General features: G+C 35.6%; 2 protein-coding genes across 3 annotated transcripts in view; both read right to left on the minus strand.

Moving 5' to 3' along the window:
* LOC127862926 (uncharacterized) overlaps positions 1-19372 on the minus strand; it is a 30684-nt gene that overhangs the window by 7006 nt on the left and 4306 nt on the right. Inside the window, exon 1 of one of the 2 annotated variants that reach the window (XM_052402206.1) lies at positions 18043-18293. The exons of the other annotated variant lie outside the window; for it this stretch is intronic. The gene's annotated coding sequence lies outside the window, so the exon portion shown is untranslated. Of the gene's footprint in view, positions 1-18042; positions 18294-19372 lie in introns of those variants that run through there. 2 annotated transcript variants of the gene reach the window in all.
* Positions 18501-18929, minus strand: LOC127861698 (putative deoxyribonuclease TATDN2). Its single transcript, XM_052400383.1, has one exon. The coding sequence runs from the start codon at positions 18927-18929 to the stop codon at positions 18501-18503; it is 429 nt and encodes a 142-aa protein (XP_052256343.1).

Consider the following 19372-nt stretch of genomic DNA (forward strand, 5'->3'; position numbering starts at 1 on the left):
AACTGGAATGTTCTTACTATAAATGATAAATCAAAATCGAATAAGGAACGGCATTTTCTTACTAAACAAGAACATAAATAGGAATCAAAGAGATCAATAAATCAATGAAAATCACTGTAAATATAGGTTGGGTATAACACATATTTATTGAGGTACATTTCTACTTATTTTAGTTTACTTATAACCCAGTTCCTTATTCGATTTCAATGAGGAATAAGGAACTGAGTCCTTATTCCTTATTCAAATCGAATAAGGAACTGCCATTTTCTTGCCAAAAAAGATAAATTAAAGTGAACCAAAGAGCTCAATACATCAATGAAAATCATTATTAATGTAGATTGGGCATCAAAAATATGTATTATAGTACATGTCTTCTTTTTTTTATTTAATTTTAGCCTAGTACCGTACATGTCTACTTTTTTTTATTTAATTATAGCCTAGTTCCTTATTCGGTTTGAATAAGGAATAAGAAACTGATTCCTTATTCCTTATTCAAATCGAATAAGGAACTGGCGATTTCTTAATTAATTATTAGTGAAAATGAATCACTGAGATCAATAAATCATGAAAACCACTGTTAATGTAGGTTGGGTATAACAAAATAGCTATTGAAGTACATTTCTACTTAGTTTCATTTAATTATAACCCAGTTCCTTATTCGATACTCAGCTATCGGATAGTCTTGGCAAAAGGTAAGGTCCAGATAAAACGTCAAAAAATGTATCAGAGATATAAATTAAAAAAAAACTCACATTTAACATAGCCAATAATTACGAATATAAAGCTGCGCTATTATAGAATGATCCGAATTAAAGTATCCGAAATTATGGCCTCTGAATAAGGAATTAGTAATAAGTTAGTTCCTTATTCGGAAGCCCGTATTTCGGACAATCACTTTCAGATATTTTATTTTTTAGATGTGTGTGTGTGTGTTATTTAAGCTTGATTATGTTATATGGATGTATTCTGTCACATTTCTATTGTATATTCTATTTGACGAAATACGCTGAAAACAAATATTATTAAGACGATATTAAGGAAATGGCATTGTTCTACTCAAACATAAATTAAAATTAACCAAAGAATACTAAATGTCAATGAAATGATGGTACATGTAAAAAAATATTTATTGAAATACATTGCTGCTTAGTTTTATTTAATGAGAATCCAGTTCCTTATTCGCTTTGAAATAGGAATAAGGAACTGGCTCCTTATTCCTTATTCAAATCAAATAAGGAACTGGCGATTTCTTAATAAAAAAAATTAAATGAAAATGAACCAAAGAGACCAATAAATCAATGGCAATCATTGTTTTTTACGTTGTGTATCCAAAACATTAACTGCAGTACATTTCTACTTTTTATTTATTTAATTATAACCCAGTTCCTTATTCGATTTCAATAAGGAATAAGGAACTGGTTCCTTATTCCTAATTCAAATCGAATAAGGAACTGCCATTTTCTTACAAAAAACAACAACAATAAATCAATAAAAATCATTGTAAATGTAGGTTGGGTATCGCACATATGTATTCTTGTACATTTCTACCTAGTTTTTATGTGTAATGATGACCAGTTTCTTTTTCGCGGGTGAAAAATGACAAAGTAACCAGCTGCACTAACTCGGAAAAATAGGACTGGTAACCACCGATACCAGCGCCATTTTGTCGCGTCCCACGATCTTTTATTGTGTGCCATTATTGAAGGTCGCATGATGTACGGATGCATCCAAGATCGGGAAGACGCGTTTTCGGAGATATAAAATGCATTTTAATATATAAACACTCAATAAAAGCTTGTATACGCATTTGTTTTTTTTATGGAAAAACAAAATACGTAGGCATCTCGATGAAACTTTCCATACTACTAGAGGCACCTGGCCGCTGCTTCCGGTGCATTATCGCCTGTATGTTGACGTCAGAGACGTCGAAAAGACGACAACGATGTACGAAATATTGGCATTCGGTACGAATACAGAGCGCAACTGTGACGCTAAGATTTGCGAGGGACTGTTTACCATCGAGGCCATCGCCGTTTTGTAGATCCCACGGCCGTTTTGCAGATCCCACGGCCATTAATCGTGTGACGAGGTTGAAAGTCGCCGGATGTATCGTTGGTCTGCATGAGCGAGAAAACGCGTATTCGCACTAAAACAAATCTACGAAGAAAACACTAGTACAGCTAGTATTCGCGCAGGTGTTTGAATATTAAATAAAATAACATATTCAGGCCTCTCAATTAAACTTTACAGTCGACTAGTGCTTCCGGTGCAGTCTTGCTTTAATGGTGACGTGTTGAAATCTCTTTAAATCCTTAATCATATCCCTTCGTAACCGTTAACGTATGAGAACGGAATGAGCTATCTAAAACATGCATAGTAATGAGATATCGTATAGTCTTGGCCCAAGGAAAGGGTCAGATAGAACTTAAAGAACTGTTTCAGAGATATAAATAAAAATCTTACATTAAACATAGACAATAATAACGAATATAAAGGATGCGGTATGCGAGAATGATCCGAATGTAAGTATCCGAAAGTATAGCCTCCGAATAAGGAATTGAGTAATAAGTTAGTTCCTTATTCGGAAGCCTGTATTTCAGACGATCACTTTCGGATTTTTTATTTTTTAGATGTTGTGTGTGTTATTTAAGCTTGATTATGTTATATGGATGGATTCTGTCACATTTCTATTGTATATTATATTTGACGATACACGCTGAAAACAATTATTATGAAGACTGTAATAAAGAAATGGATTGTCTTACTCAAACATAAATTGAAATTAACCAAAGAATACTAAATGTGATAAAAAAACATGGTATATGTAGGTTCGAAAATAAAAATATTTATTGCAATATATTGCCACTGAGTTTTATTTAATAAAAACCCAGTTCCTTATTCGGTTTGAATAAGGAATAAGGAACTGGTTCCTTGTTCCTTATTCAAATCGAATAAGGAACTGGCATTTTCTTATTAAACAACTTAATTCAAATGACCCAAAGAAACTAATATATCAATGAAAAGTATTTAAATGTAGGTTGGGTATCAAAAACTGTAATTGCAGTACATCTGTTCTTCGTTTTTTTATAATGATATCCCAGTTCCTTATTCGGTTTGAATAGGGAATAAGGAACTGGTCCCTTATTCCTTATTCAAATCGAATAAGGAACTAGCATTTCCTTGCTTATTGAATCAATTAAAACGAACCAAAGAGACCAATTTATCAATGAAAATCATTGTTTATATAGGTTGGGTATCAAAATATGTAAGGCATTACATTTCTTCTTCGGTTTTTGTTAAATGATAACCCAGATCATTTTTTGCTACCGAATAAGGAAAAAGTAACCAGTTGGACTTACATCGCAAAAATAGGACTGGTTATCAAAAAGACCAGCGCCATTCTTTTGGTTCTCGCGACCTTTAATCGTGCGCTAATGTTTAAGGTCACCGGATATACCGCTGGCATCCAAGATTGAGATAACGCGTTTTCAGTGATAGTTAGTCTATTTAAAAAGAAACACTCAATAACAGCTTGAGTACGCTTTTTTTTTAATTGAAAAACAAAATACAGAGGCATCTCGACGAAACTAAACAGACATCTAAAGTCACCTGGGCCGCTGCTTCCGGTGCAGTCCCGCTTTTATGGTGACGTCAGTGACGTCGCACTGACGACAACGCTGTACAACATATTGGCATTCGGTTCAAATACAGAGCGCAATTATGACGCTTAAAACGGCGAAGGACTATTAACCATCGAGACCATCGCCGTTTTTTTAGGAACCCTGGTCATTAATCGTGTGCCGAGTTTGAAGGTCCTCGTATGTACCGTTGGTCTGCATGAGCGAGAAAACGTGTATTCGCACTCAAACAAATCTCTGAAGAAAAAACACTTGTACCGCTAGTTTGCGCGCAGGTTATTGAATAATAAATAAAATGTTGAGGCATCTCGATGTAACTTTCCAGTCTACAAGAGACCGATGCTTCTGGTGCAGTCTTGCTTTTATGGTGACGTGTTGAAATCTCTTAACATCCTTAATCATATCCCTTCGTAACCGTTAACGTATGAGAACGGAATGAGATATCTAAAACATGCTTAGAAAAGAGATTTCGTGTAGTCTTGGCCAAAGGTAAGGGTCAGACAAAACTTAAAGAACTGTATCAGAGATATAAATAAAAAATCATACATTTAACATAGCCAATAATAACGAAAATAAAGCTGCGCTATGCGAGAATGATCCGAATGTAACTATCCGAAAGTATAGCGTCTGAATAAGGAATTGAGTAATAAGTTAGTTCCTTATTCGGAAGAGCGATTTCGGATAATCACTTTCGGGTATTTTATTTTATAGATGCTGTGTGTTTTATTTAAACTTGATTATGTTATATGGATGTAATCTGTCACATTTCTATTGTTTATTCTTTTTGACGATACACGCTGAAAACATGTATTATGAACACGATAATTAGGAAATAGAATTGTCTTACTCAAAGATAAATTAAAATTAACCAAAGAATACTAAATGTCAATGAAAATCATGGTATATGTAGGTTCGAAATTAAACATATTTATTGCAATACATCGTTACTGAGTTTTATTTAATGAAAACCCAGTTCCTTATTCGGTTTGAATAAGGAATAAGGAACTGGTTCCTTGTTTCTTTTTCAAATCGAATAAGGAACTGGCATTTTCTTATTAAACAACTTAATTTAAATGAACCAAAGAAACCAATAAATCAATGAAAAGCATTTTACATTTAGGTTGGGTATCAAAAACTTGAATTGCAGAACATCTGTACTTAGTTTTATATAATGATATCCCAGTTCCTTATTCGGTTTGAATAGGGAATAAGGAACTGGTTCCTTATTCCTTATTCAAATCGAATAAGGAACTGGCATTTCCTTGCTAAACAAACCAATTAAAATGAACCAAAGAGACCAATTAATCAATGAAAATCATTGTAAATATAGGTCGCGTATCAAAATGTGTATTGCAGAACATTTCTTCTTCGGTTTTTGTTAAATGATAAGCCAGTTCCTTTTTTTGCTTCCGAGTAAGGAAAAGTAACCAGTTGGACTAACATCGGAAAAATAGGACTGGTTATCAAATAGACGAGCGCCATTTTTTTTGGTTCTCGCAACCTTTATTTTCCGCGCCAATGTTTAAGGTCACCGGATATACCGTTGGCTTCAAGATCGAGATAACGCGTTTTCAGTGATAGAAAATCTATTGAATTAGAAAAACACTCAATAAGAGCTTGAGAACGCATTTGTCTTTAAATTTAATAAAAAAACGGAGGCATTCCTACGAAACTTTCCAGACTACAAGAGGAATCTGGGCCGCTCCTTCCGGTGCAGACATTTTTTATGGTGACGTCTGTGATGTCGCACTGACGACAACGCTGTTCGCAATTTTCGCATTCTGTTCGAATACAGAGCGCAACTGTTAAGCTAAAAACGGCGAAGGACTCTCAACCATTGAGACTATCGCCGTTCTTTAGATACCACGGTCAATAATCGTGTGCCGAGGTTGAAGGTCGCCGTATTTACCGTTGGTTTGCACGAGCGAGAAAACGCGTATTCGCATTTAAACAAATCTATGAAGAAAAAACACTATAACAGCAAGTTTGCGCGCAGGTGTTTGAATGTTAAATAAAATAAAATGTTGAGGCATCTCGATTGAACTTTCCAGTCTACTAGAGACACCTGGACCGCTGCTTCCGGTGCAGTCTTGCTTGTATGGTGACGTGTTGAAATCTCTTTGCATCCTTAATAATATCCCTTCGTATTCGTTTACGTATGAGAACGGAATGGGATGTCTAAAACATGCTTTGTAATGAGATACCGTATAGTCTTGGCAAAAGGAAGGGGTCACATAAAACTTCAAGAACTGTATCAGAGATAGAATAAAAAATCTTACAATAAACATAGCCAATAATAACGAACATAAAGCTGCGCTCTGCAAGAATGATCCGAATGTAATTATCCGAAGTTAAAGCATCTGAATAAGGAATTGAGTAATAAGTTAGTTCCTTATTCGGAAGCCTATATTCCGAACGGTCACTTTCGGATATTTATTTTTTTAGATGCTGTGTGTGTAATTTAAGCTTGCTTATGTAATATGGATTAATTCTGTAACATTTCTATTTTATATTCTATTTGACGATACTGAAAACAAGTATTATGAAGACGATAATAAGGAAATGGCATCGTCTTTCTCAAACATAAATTAAAATAAACCAAAGAATACTAAATGTCAAAGAAAATCAAGGTATAAAGATGAAGGTTGGAAATAAAAAAATATATATTTATTGCAATTCATTGCTACTGAGTTTTATTTAATGATAGCCTAGTTCATTATTCAGTTTGAATAATGAATAAGGAAATGGCTCCTTTTTCCTTATTCAAATCGAATAATAAAGGAAGTGGCATTTTTTAAATAAAAAATACAAATAAAATGAACCAAAGAAGCCAATAAATCAATGAAAAGCATTTAAAATGTAGGTTAGGTATCAAAATCATTAATTGCAGTACATTTCTACTAAGTTTAATTTAATGATAACCCATTTGCTTACTCGGTTCGAATACAGAGTGCAACTGTTACGCTATTGTTTGGTTAATTTTAATTTATGTTTGAGTAAGACAATGCCATTTCCTTATTATCGTCTTAATAATATTTGTTGTCAACGTATTTCGTTAAATAAAATAAACAAAGAAATGTGACAGAATATATCTATATAACATAATCAAGCTTAAATAACACACACATCTAAAAAATAAAATATCCGAAAGTGATTGTCCGAAATACAGGCTCCGGAATAAGGAACTAACTTATTTCTAATTCCTTATTCAGAGGCCATAATTTCGGATACTTTAATCGCATCATTCTAGCATCTGGACCTTACCTTTGGCCAAGACTATCCGATAGATGAGTATCAGACATGTTTTCATCATGTTGAAATCGAATAAGGAACTGGGTAATAATTAAATAAAACTTAGTAGAAATGTACTTCAATAACTATTTTGTTATACCCAACCTACATTAACAGTGGTTTTCATGATTTATTGATCTCAGTGGTTCATTTTCACTTATTTTTTATTAAGAAATCGCCAGTTCCTTATTCGATTTGAATACGGAATAAGGAATCAGTTCCTTATTCCTTATTCAAACCGAATAAGGAACAAGGATAAAATTAAATAAAAATAGTAGACATGTACTACAATACATATTTTTGATGCCCAATCTACATTTATAATGATTTTCATTGATGTACTGGTCTCTTTGGTTCTCTTTAATTTATCTTTTTGGCAAGAAAATGGCAGTTCCTTATTCGATTTGAATAAGGAATAAGGAACCAGTTCCTTTTTCCTTATTGAAATCGAATAAGGAACTGGGTTATAATTATAAAAAAATAAATAGAAATGTACCTCAATAAATATTTGTTTTACCCAACCTATATTTACAGTGATTTTCGTTGACTTATTGATCTCTTTAATTCCTATTTATGTTTTTGTTAGTAAGAAAATGCCGTTCCTTATTCGATTTTGATTTGTTATTTATAGTAAGTACATTCCAGTTCCTTATTCGATTTCAATAAGGAATAAGGAACCAGTTCCTTATTCCTTATTCAAACTGAATAAGGAACTGGTTTATCATTACTTAAAACTTAGTAGAAATGTATTGCAATGTGTATTTTAAATATCCAACCTATGTATACACATGTATATAATGATATTCGTTTTTATGTTGAACAATTTTGATCATTTTCATAGATGTTTAAGTAAGAAAATGCCGTTCCTTATTCGATTTTGATTTATTATTTATAGTAAGTACATTCCAGTTCCTTATTCGATTTCAATAAGGAATAAGGAACCAGTTCCTTATTCCTTATTCAAACTGAATAAGGAACTGGTTTATCATTACTTAAAACTTAGTAGAAATGTATTGCAATGCGTATTTTAAATATCCAACCTATGTATACACATGTATATAATGATATTCATTTTTATGTTGAACAATTTTGATCATTTTCATTGATGTTTAAGTAAGAAAATGCCGTTCCTTATTCGATTTTGATTTATTATTTATAGTAAGTACATTCCAGTTCCTTATTCGATTTCAATAAGGAATAAGGAACCAGTTCCTTATTCCTTATTCAAACTGAATAAGGAACTGGTTTATCATTACTTAAAACTTAGTAGAAATGTATTGCAATGTGTATTTTAAATATCCAACCTATGTATACACATGTATATAATGATATTCGTTTTTATGTTGAACAATTTTGATCATTTTCATAGATGTTTAAGTAAGAAAATGCCGTTCCTTATTCGATTTTGATTTATTATTTATAGTAAGTACATTCCAGTTCCTTATTCGATTTCAATAAGGAATAAGGAACCAGTTCCTTATTCCTTATTCAAACTGAATAAGGAACTGGTTTATCATTACTTAAAACTTAGTAGAAATGTATTGCAATGCGTATTTTAAATATCCAACCTATGTATACACATGTATATAATGATATTCATTTATATGTTGAACAATTTTGATCATTTTCATTGATGTTTAAGTAAGAAAATGCCGTTCCTTATTCGATTTTGATTTATTATTTATAGTAAGTACATTCCAGTTCCTTATTCGATTTCAATAAGGAATAAGAAACCAGTTCCTTATTCCTTATTCAAACTGAAGAAGGAACTGGTTTATCATTACTTAAAACTTAGTAGAAATGTATTGCAATGCGTATTTTAAATATCCAACCTATGTATACACATGTATATAATGATATTCATTTATATGTTGAACAATTTTGATCATTTCCATTGATGTTTAAGTAAGAAAATGCCGTTCCTTATTCGATTTTGATTTATTATTTATAGTAAGTACATTCCAGTTCCTTATGCGATTTCAATAAGGAATAAGGAACCAGTTCCTTATTCCTTATTCAAACTGAATAAGGAACTGGTTTATCATTACTTAAAACTTAGTAGAAATGTATTGCAATGCGTATTTTAAATATCCAACCTATGTATACACATGTATATAATGATATTCATTTATATGTTGAACAATTTTGATCATTTTCATTGATGTTTAAGTAAGAAAATGCCGTTCCTTATTCGATTTTGATTTATTATTTATAGTAAGTACATTCCAGTTCCTTATTCGATTTCAATAAGGAATAAGGAACCAGTTCCTTATTCCTTATTCAAACTGAATAAGGAACTGGTTTATCATTACTTAAAACTTAGTAGAAATGTATTGCAATGTGTATTTTAAATATCCAACCTATGTATACACATGTATATAATGATATTCATTTTTATCTTGAACAATTTTGATCATTTTCATTGATGTTTAAGTAAGAAAATGCCGTTCCTTATTCGATTTTGATTTATTATTTATAGTAAGTACATTCCAGTTCCTTATTCGATTTCAATAAGGAATAAGGAACCAGTTCCTTATTCCTTATTCAAACTGAATAAGGAACTGGTTTATCATTACTTAAAACTTAGTAGAAATGTATTGCAATGCGTATTTTAAATATCCAACCTATGTATACACATGTATATAATGATATTCATTTATATGTTGAACAATTTTGATCATTTTCATTGATGTTTAAGTAAGAAAATGCCGTTCCTTATTCGATTTTAATTTATTATTTATAGTAAGTACATTCCAGTTCCTTATTCGATTTCAATAAGGAATAAGGAACCAGTTCCTTATTTCTTATTCAAACTGAATAAGGAACTGGTTTATCATTACTTAAAACTTAGTAGAAATGTATTGCAATGCGTATTTTAAATATCCAACCTATGTATACACATGAATATAATGATATTCATTTATATGTTGAACAATTTTGATCATTTTCATTGATGTTTAAGTAAGAAAATGCCGTTCCTTATTCGATTTTGATTTATTATTTATAGTAAGTACATTCCAGTTCCTTATTCGATTTCAATAAGGAATAAGGAACCAGTTCCTTATTTCTTATTCAAACTGAATAAGGAACTGGTTTATCATTACTTAAAACTTAGTAGAAATGTATTGCAATGCGTATTTTAAATATCCAACCTATGTATACACATGTATATAATGATGTTCATTTATATGTTGAACAATGTTGATCATTTTCATTGATGTTTAAGTAAAAAAATGCAGGTTCCTTAATCGGCTTGAATACGGAATAAGGAACTGGTTCCCGTTTCCTTATTCGGCCGCGAAAAAGGAAATTGAGTTTAAATGACAACAAAAATTAGGAAATGTACTAGATTGCATTTTTATATCACATAAATGTTAAATAAGTATACAGGCTTAAGGTTTGGTTGATTTGAAGTTAGAATTCGAAGTAGATAATGCCGGCTCGGGTTATTCAAAAAATCCTATTAAAACGCTGAGAAGAAACATGAATATGTATCGTTATACACAAATTAAATGTATTCTTGTTATTTAGCTTTGATTTAATTGAGAATTGTTTGCATTATTTTTCTTATAAAGCTTTGTCAAATATGTTAAGCGTGAATAAGGAATAAGGAACCGTTATTTATTCCTTATTCGAATAAGGAATCGTGAATAAGGAATAAGGAACTGTTCCTTATTCCTTATTCGAATAAGGAATAAGGAACTAGGAAAAAGGAACCAACTTACTCTCCATTGACATACGGGTGCGTTTTGGCGCGTAAAGAACGTCATATGATCTTACCCAATAGTACTTAACAGCGAAATATTGGATTTTAGTATGTTTCGCACACTGCTTTTTGGTATGTGTCACGTAAGGGTCTCATGCGCTTATCAAATGGGCTTATGCGGGACTTTAAAGTGCCGTGTTCACGGCGTTCCAAATGAAGAACTGTCCCGCTTTAATAGACTTTGGTGGAACTATACATACTGGAACAAACCGCCACTACAACCGTTTGCTTAAAATGTAAATGCATTTTTTTTCCAGAAGTTAAAGATTAAAACACGTATCCTCAATTGTATAGTATTTCCCAATGTAGCCAAATGGATTTGATTTTCCCAATCGGGACGGCCCCATTCACAAAATGATAATGATAATTTTAGTTCTTCATTTCCTCGACACGAAACCATTAACCATTCACCAAGACTAATGTTTTCTAAGCCTTGCTTACCCAATTTATCTGTATTAAAAAGATAAAAGAATAAACAACAGAAACACGTTATTGAGGAGAGTAGGTTAGTGTTTATCTAATTTTTATTTCCTATAGGGGGATGTGGTGGCTGGTCGACACCCATAACCACATTCGTATTCATTTTCACTTGCTCTGTCTTCCGCTGGTGCTGCTCATTATCTGTAGAATAGTGAGCCCATCATCCGCAGTGATTACCATCCGAATATACCGACATTCTTAGATATCATGATCCGTAGATACCGTAAACCGACGATATCATCATAAGTACATACAATGATTCATAAATACTACCATATGTAGATAAGATTATCCGTAGATACCAGCACCCATAGATAACATCTTCCGTAGATATAATCATCCGCATGTGCCATCATCTGTAAATAACAACATCCGTAGATACACGCATCAGTAGATAACATCTTCGGTAGATATCATCATTCGTAGACAACATCATCCGCAGATAACATCATCCGTAGATCATATCTACCAAAGACAAAATCATCCGTATATACTATCTTCCGTTGCTAACATCTTCCGTCCATATCATCATCGGTAGATACTATTATCCGTAGATACCATCATCCGAAAATATCATCATCCGTAGATACCTTCATCCGTAGATGCCATCAACCTTAGATGCCGTGATGCGTTGATACCATCATCCGTAGATCCATCATTCGTTGATGCCATCATCCGTATATACCATCATCCGTAGATATCATGATACGTAGATTCCATGATCAGTAGATATCATTGCGCGTAAACACCATCATCCGTAGGTGAAATGGTCCGTAGATACCATAATCCGTACGCAATATCATCCTTACAAACCATCATCAGTAGATATAATAACCCGAAGATGACATCGTCCTTAGATACCATGGTCTGAACTTACCTTCATTCTACCATGATCAATGGATACCGAATTCCATATACAATGTGATTCGCACATACTATCATCCGTATAAACCATCATCCATACATGCAAGTCATCCTTACATACCATCATCCGTAGATACCGTCATCCGTAGATGCTATCATCCGTAGATACCATCATCCGTAGATACCATGATCCGTCGATACTATCATCCGTAAATACCATGATCCGTAGATACCATGATCCGTAAATGCTATGATTCCGTACATACCATCATTCGTTTATACCGTAATTAGTAGATTCCATCATCCTCGAGATACCATCAACATTATATACCAAGACAGGTAGATACCATGAACCGTAGATACCATAATCAATATATATCATTATTCGTAGATAACATCATCTGTAGATATCATCAACCGTATAAACCATAATCCATAGATACCATTATCCGTTAAAATCATTAATCGTAGAAACCATCTTCCGTAGATAACATCCTCTGTCAATGTCATCCTCCGTGCATACCATCATCCGTCGATACCATCATCCGTAGAAACCATGCTCCGTAGATTCCACCATCGGTATTTACCACAATCCGTACATACCATCATCCTCAGATACCATTATAAATAGATGCCATTATCCGTGGATACCATGACCCGTAGATACCATGATCCATAGATACTATGATCCGTAGATGCCATCATGCATTGATGCCATTAAACCATGATCCGCGAATATCAAGATCCATAGATGCCATCATCCATAGATACCATAATCCGTAGATACCATAATCTATAGATACTATGATTGATAGCTACCGTGATCCGAATATACCATGATCCGTGGATACCATCATCCATAGATACAATCATCCGCAGACACAATCATCCGTATTTATCATCCTCCATAGATAACATAATCCTTACATACCATCATCCGTAGATACCATCAACCGTAGATACCATGATCTGTAGATACCATGATCTGTAGATATCATCGTCCGCACATACCATCATCTGTATATACAATAATCCGTAGATAGCATCGTTTTTAGATACCATCATCCGTTGATATCATCATCGGTAGATACCCTCATCAGTTGATAACATCCTTCGCATAAATCTTTATCTGGAAAACCATCATTGGAAGATACTATGATCTATAAATACAATCATCCGAAGATACCATGATCCGGAGATACCACGACCCATATAAACCATAATCGGTAGAAAACATCATCTGAGATACCTTCACACGTAGGAACCATGATCCGTAGATGCCATCATGTGTCGACATTGTAATTAGTAGATACCTTCATCCTCTTGATACTATCAACAATACAAACCATGATCAGTAGATACCATAATCCATAGATATAATTATTCGTAGAACAATTCATATGCAGATACCATCAATCGTAGAAAGCATGATCCATAGATACCATGATCCGTAGATACCATGATCCGTAGATACCATGATCCATAGAAACCTTCACCCGTTTAAACCATTATTCGTGAAACCAGTATCCGCAAACAACATATTCCGTAGATACCATCATCCGTAAATGTCATCCTCCGTACAGACCACTATCCGTACATACCATCATCCACAGATACCGTGATCCGTAGATACCATCATCCGTAGACGCGATCATCCGTATATGCCACCATCCGTAGATACCATGATCCGTAGAGTCCATGATCAGTAGACATCATCCGTAGATAACATAATCCGTACATACCAAAATCCGTACGTACCATCATCCTTACAAACCATCATAAGTAGATATAATAACCCGTAGAGGACATGTTCCTTAGATACCATGGTCAGTACAAACCTTCATTCTACCACGATCCATGGATATCATATTCCGAATACCCTATGATTTGCAATATACCATTATCCGTATAAACCATCATCCATACATGCCATCATCCTTACATACATGATCCGTAGATACCGTCATCCGTAGATACTATCATCCGTAAATACCATGATCCGTAGATACCGTAGTTAGTAGATACCATCATCCTCAAGATACCATCAACATTAGATACCATAATCCATAGATATCATTATTCGTTGATAACATCATTTGCAGTTATCATCAACCGTAGAAACCATGATTCATAGATACCATGATCCGTAGAAACCATCATCCGTTAAAACCATTATTCGTAAAAACTATCTTCCGAAGATAACATCGTACATACCACCATCCGTACATACCACCATCCGTACATACCGCCATCCGCACATACAATCATCCGTACATACCACCATCCGTACATACCGCCATCCGCACATAAGATCATCCGTAGATACCACCATCCGTACATACCGCCATCCGCACAAACCATCATCCGTAGATACCACCATCCGTATATACTACCATCCGTACATACCGCCATCCGCACAAACCATCATCCGTATATACCATGATCCGCAGAAGCTATGCTCCGTAGATTCTACCATCCGTATATACCACCATCCATACATACCAGCATCCGTAGATACCATCATCTATAGATGCCACCATCCGTGGATACAATGACCCGTAGATACCATGATTTGTAGATACCATGAACCGTAGATACTATGATCCGTTGGTGTCCATCATGCATTGATGCCATCATATCATGATCCGTAAATATCAAGATCCGTAGATGCCATCATCAATAGATACCATGATCCGCAGATATCAAGATGTACAGATAATATGATTGATAGATACTATGATCCGCAGATACCATGAACCATAGATACAATCATCCGTAGACATCATGATCCGTAGGATCCGTAGTTATCATCCGTCATAGAAAACATAATCCTAACACACCATGATCCGTAGATACCATGATCCGTAGATACCATGATCTGTAGTTACCATCATCCGTAGATAACATCATCTGAGATACCGTCATCCGTAAAAATCATCTTCCGTAGATAACATCCTCTGTAGATGTCATCCTCAGTACATACCATCATCCGTACATACCACCATAAGTAGATACCGCAATCCGTGCATACCACCATCCGTAGAAAACATGATCCATAGATACCGCCATCCGTACATACCGCAATCCGTAGATACCATCATCCCTAGAAAACATGATCCGTAAATTTTTACTTCCGTATATATACCACCATCCGTACATACCATCATCCGTACATACCATCATTTATAGATACCATCATCCGTGGAAACAATGACCCGTAGATACCCATGATCCGTAGATACTGTGATCTGAAGAAACAATGATCCATTGATGCCATCATACCATGATCCGTGAATATCAAGATCTGTAGAAGCCGTCATCCATAGATACCATGATCCGTTGATACCATGATCTATAGATACTATCATCCGTTGATACCATGATTGATAGATACCATGATCCGCAAATACCAAGATCCGTAGATACCATCATCCATAGATCCAATCATCCGTAGACAATATCATCCGTAGTTATCATCATCCGTAGATAACATAATCCTAACATACCATCCTCTGTAGATATCATAATTCGTAAATGTCATACCATCATCCATGGATACCATAATTCGTAGATACCCTCATCTGTGGATACCATGATCCGCAGAAACCATGATCCGTACATACCATAATCCGTTGATACAATCATCCGTAGATACAATCAGTAGATAACATAACCCGTAGATGACATCGTAATGAGAAACCATGGTCAGTACATATCAGCATTCTACCACGAACAATGGATACCATAGTCCGTATACCCTATCATTCGCATTTACCGTCATCCGTATACACCATCCATACATACCATCATCCTTACATAACCTCATCCGAAGATACCATCATTCGAAGATACCATCATCCGTAGATACCGTCATCCAAAGATACCATCATCCGTAGATACCATCATCCGTAGATACCATCATCCGTAAAAGCCATGATCGGTAAATACCGTGATCCGATGGTACAGTAATTAGTAGATACCATCATCATCGAGATACCATCAACATTAGATACCATGATCCGTAGATACCATAATCCATATGTATCATTTTTCGTTTATAATATCATTTGTAGCTACCATTAACCGTAGAAACCATGATCCATAGACACCATGATCCGTAGATACCATCATCCGTTAAAACCATTTTCCGTACATAACATCCTCTGTAGAGGTTTTCCTTGGTGCAGACCAATATCCTTACATACCGCCATCCGTACATACCATCTTCCGTAGATTTCATCATCCGTAGAAACCATGCTCCGTAGATTCCACCATCCGTATATACCACCATCCAAACATACCATCATCCGTAGATTCCATCATCTATAGATGCCATCATCCGTGGATACCACAACCCGTATATACCATGATCTGTAGATACCATGATCCATAGATACTATAATCCGTTGGTGTCCATCATGCTTTGATACCACGATCCGTGAATATCAAGATCCGTAGATGCCATCATCAAAATATACCATCATCTGTAGATACCATGATCTATAAATACCATGATCTATAGATACCATGATCCGCAGATACCATGATCCATAGATACAATCATCCGTAGACAACATCATCTGTAGTTATTATCCTCCATAGATAACATAATAATAACACACCATGATCCGGAGATACCATGATCAATTTATACCATTATCTTCAGATACCATCATCCGTCAAAACGATTATTCTTAGAAACCATATTCCGCAGAAAACAACCTCTGAAGATATCATCCTCAGTACATAACACCATCCGTACATGCCGCCATCCGTACATACCATCATCCGTAGATACCATCATCCGTAGAAACCATGATCCATAGATACCATCATCCGTAGATACAATCACCCGTAGAAACCATGATCTTTAGATTCTTACATCCGTATATATACCACAATCCGTACATACCATCATCCGTACATAACATCATCTGTAGATACCATCATCTATAGATACCATCATCCGTGGATACAATGACCCGTAGATACCATGATCGTTGGATACTATGATCCGTTGATGCCATTATGTATTGATGCTTTCATACCATGATCCGTAGATACCATGCTCTTTTGATACTATGATCCGTAGATATCATGATTGATAGATACCATGATTCGCAGATACCATGATCCGTAGATACCATCATCCATAGATACAATCATCCGTAGACAACAGCATCCGTAGTTATCATCCTCCATAGATAACATATTCTTACATACCATCTCCCGTAGATACCGTCATCCGTAGATACCGTGATCCATAGATACCATCATCCGTACATAACATAATCTGAGAAAGATTCTTTATTTCCTCCATCCCGCACTTTTCATGTTTCCCCTTGAGCAGAATAAAGTTATGCCATTTGACCACATGTCAGTTTATGTCAGTTTAACTATTTATGCAGTGAGCATGATATAACGCCCACATGATGCCACATATCTTGAACTCGCAAATCTAAAGTATTATCAAAACAAGGACATCTTGCTATCAAACGATCGCTTTTAAAGCTATCACATAGAGCATGGCAAAATGACTGTACATTATACTTCAGAAAACAATACTCAGGCGCGATGTTTCCGTATTTTTACAAATACTTTTCGTTTGAGCCCAACAAAAACAGGTTTTGCAATGTTTTAAGATGGCACAGAGCAAATGCCATTCATAAGGCTTTTTGGAGAACTCGATTACTTTTTAATTTGCAGGCTAGAAAGCAATAACTTAACAACTGAATACATTTAAATGTCGGCTATTACCGACTGTTCGGGATTACCGGTATTTAACAATTTGACTGCCATGGCTATTGTTGCTTTTCTATTTAAAAGCGGCGAAACCTGTAAACGCATCTACCAAAAATTTATGCTGTCCGCCTTCAATCCCATAGTCAGATTTGGGCTAGATTGCACTTTACCGGTACGCAGTTGTTTACCACTATCGACAAAGCGGAGGTTTGGGGGCGGTAGCCCCCGATATTAAGGAAATATATATATTATTGTACTCACCTAGGTACAAGAGTAGTCCCGCAAACAATCCTCCACAGCTGGACAGAGTGATGCCGAGAATAATCAGGAATACTGGGTGTTTAGTTGTCTTTACGACTTCAGCTTGTAGCTTCTAATATGGCGCACAGGAAGAGACATCTAACGGGGTTTTCACTTCCGTTATCAGGGAGTTGTGTTCGTCCCAAAACCGCATCGTACCACACTCCCCCCTGTTCTATCAAAATGGAGCTGGTAACACCTTCATCATATTGATTTCACTGTTGAATCTTGACTCATCAGAATACAGTGTCCATGTGGTATTGGTGTAAAGATATCAGTCTGGCCATGCCGACCAAGAAATGATATTTATTAGTACAAAAGTTCCACCAAAGCCTAATTAAAGCGAATAACATTAACAAAATAAATGCGTTTGCGAGCTTAGGATCCTAACTCCCATGTCTGGCTTCGCCGACCTAGGATTACATCTGGTACAAGGTGCGGGTGTTGGCTGATGTGAAATCCAGGACTTCTTCCACCGTCTCCCCCCTTATTCGGCTGACTTCCAGTGCCACCTCTCCGATGAATGCTGGGGCGCTCGCACTTGCCTGCCTGGCTCTAAAATAGGGAGCATCGGTTTCAAGGAGCAGATGGCCCTTCGGAATTCTCCTAAGTGCCGCTTTCTGGAAGTTATCAAACTCCTTCACCATACCCGTTACTCCGAAGTAGCACTTCGGAAAGGTCTCCAGCCAGCTCACCACTTGCTCCACAGTTCCGGTGAAACAGTGGAGATGGATACGTTGAGTTGGGGCGACATTAGCTCTCATGATTTGCAGATATCTAGCCCCAACTTCTCCGCAGTGCTGATCCGCAGCATCTCGCATGTGTAGAATCACTAGACGGATAGGCATACTGAGTTGTAAGACCTTGATTAAGATCTCCTCTTGTAGTTTCCAAGTGGATTCGGGTGCACATCAGTCTAAACCGATCTCACCCAGGGCAACGACTGTTTTTAACCCAGGAGGTTCCTGAGCTCCTCGAATTTGGACTGCGGGAAAAACTGCACCTTTTTGGGGTGTATACCCACTGCAGCTCCAAACCATTTCTTCCCAGGATCCCAGGTCTTATATCCTGACCTGAGGTGTGCAACTTGGGGAACGCTATTCTCAACAGGTTCTACAGTCATATTCATAACACATACTTTGGGTTTATTTTCATGACTGTACAATGTCGGAGGAATAGCTACATTCCCACCGCCACATTGTTCTACCACAAATGCCGTTAAGTCTTTGTTAAGTTCACATTCCACATTCTTGAAGGTACTGGGTGGAATCACAGTAGTCCGGCACACAGT

The sequence above is a fragment of the Dreissena polymorpha genome, chromosome 16 (genome assembly GCF_020536995.1).
Source record: "Dreissena polymorpha isolate Duluth1 chromosome 16, UMN_Dpol_1.0, whole genome shotgun sequence".
NCBI classification, from domain to species: Eukaryota; Metazoa; Mollusca; class Bivalvia; order Myida; family Dreissenidae; genus Dreissena; species Dreissena polymorpha.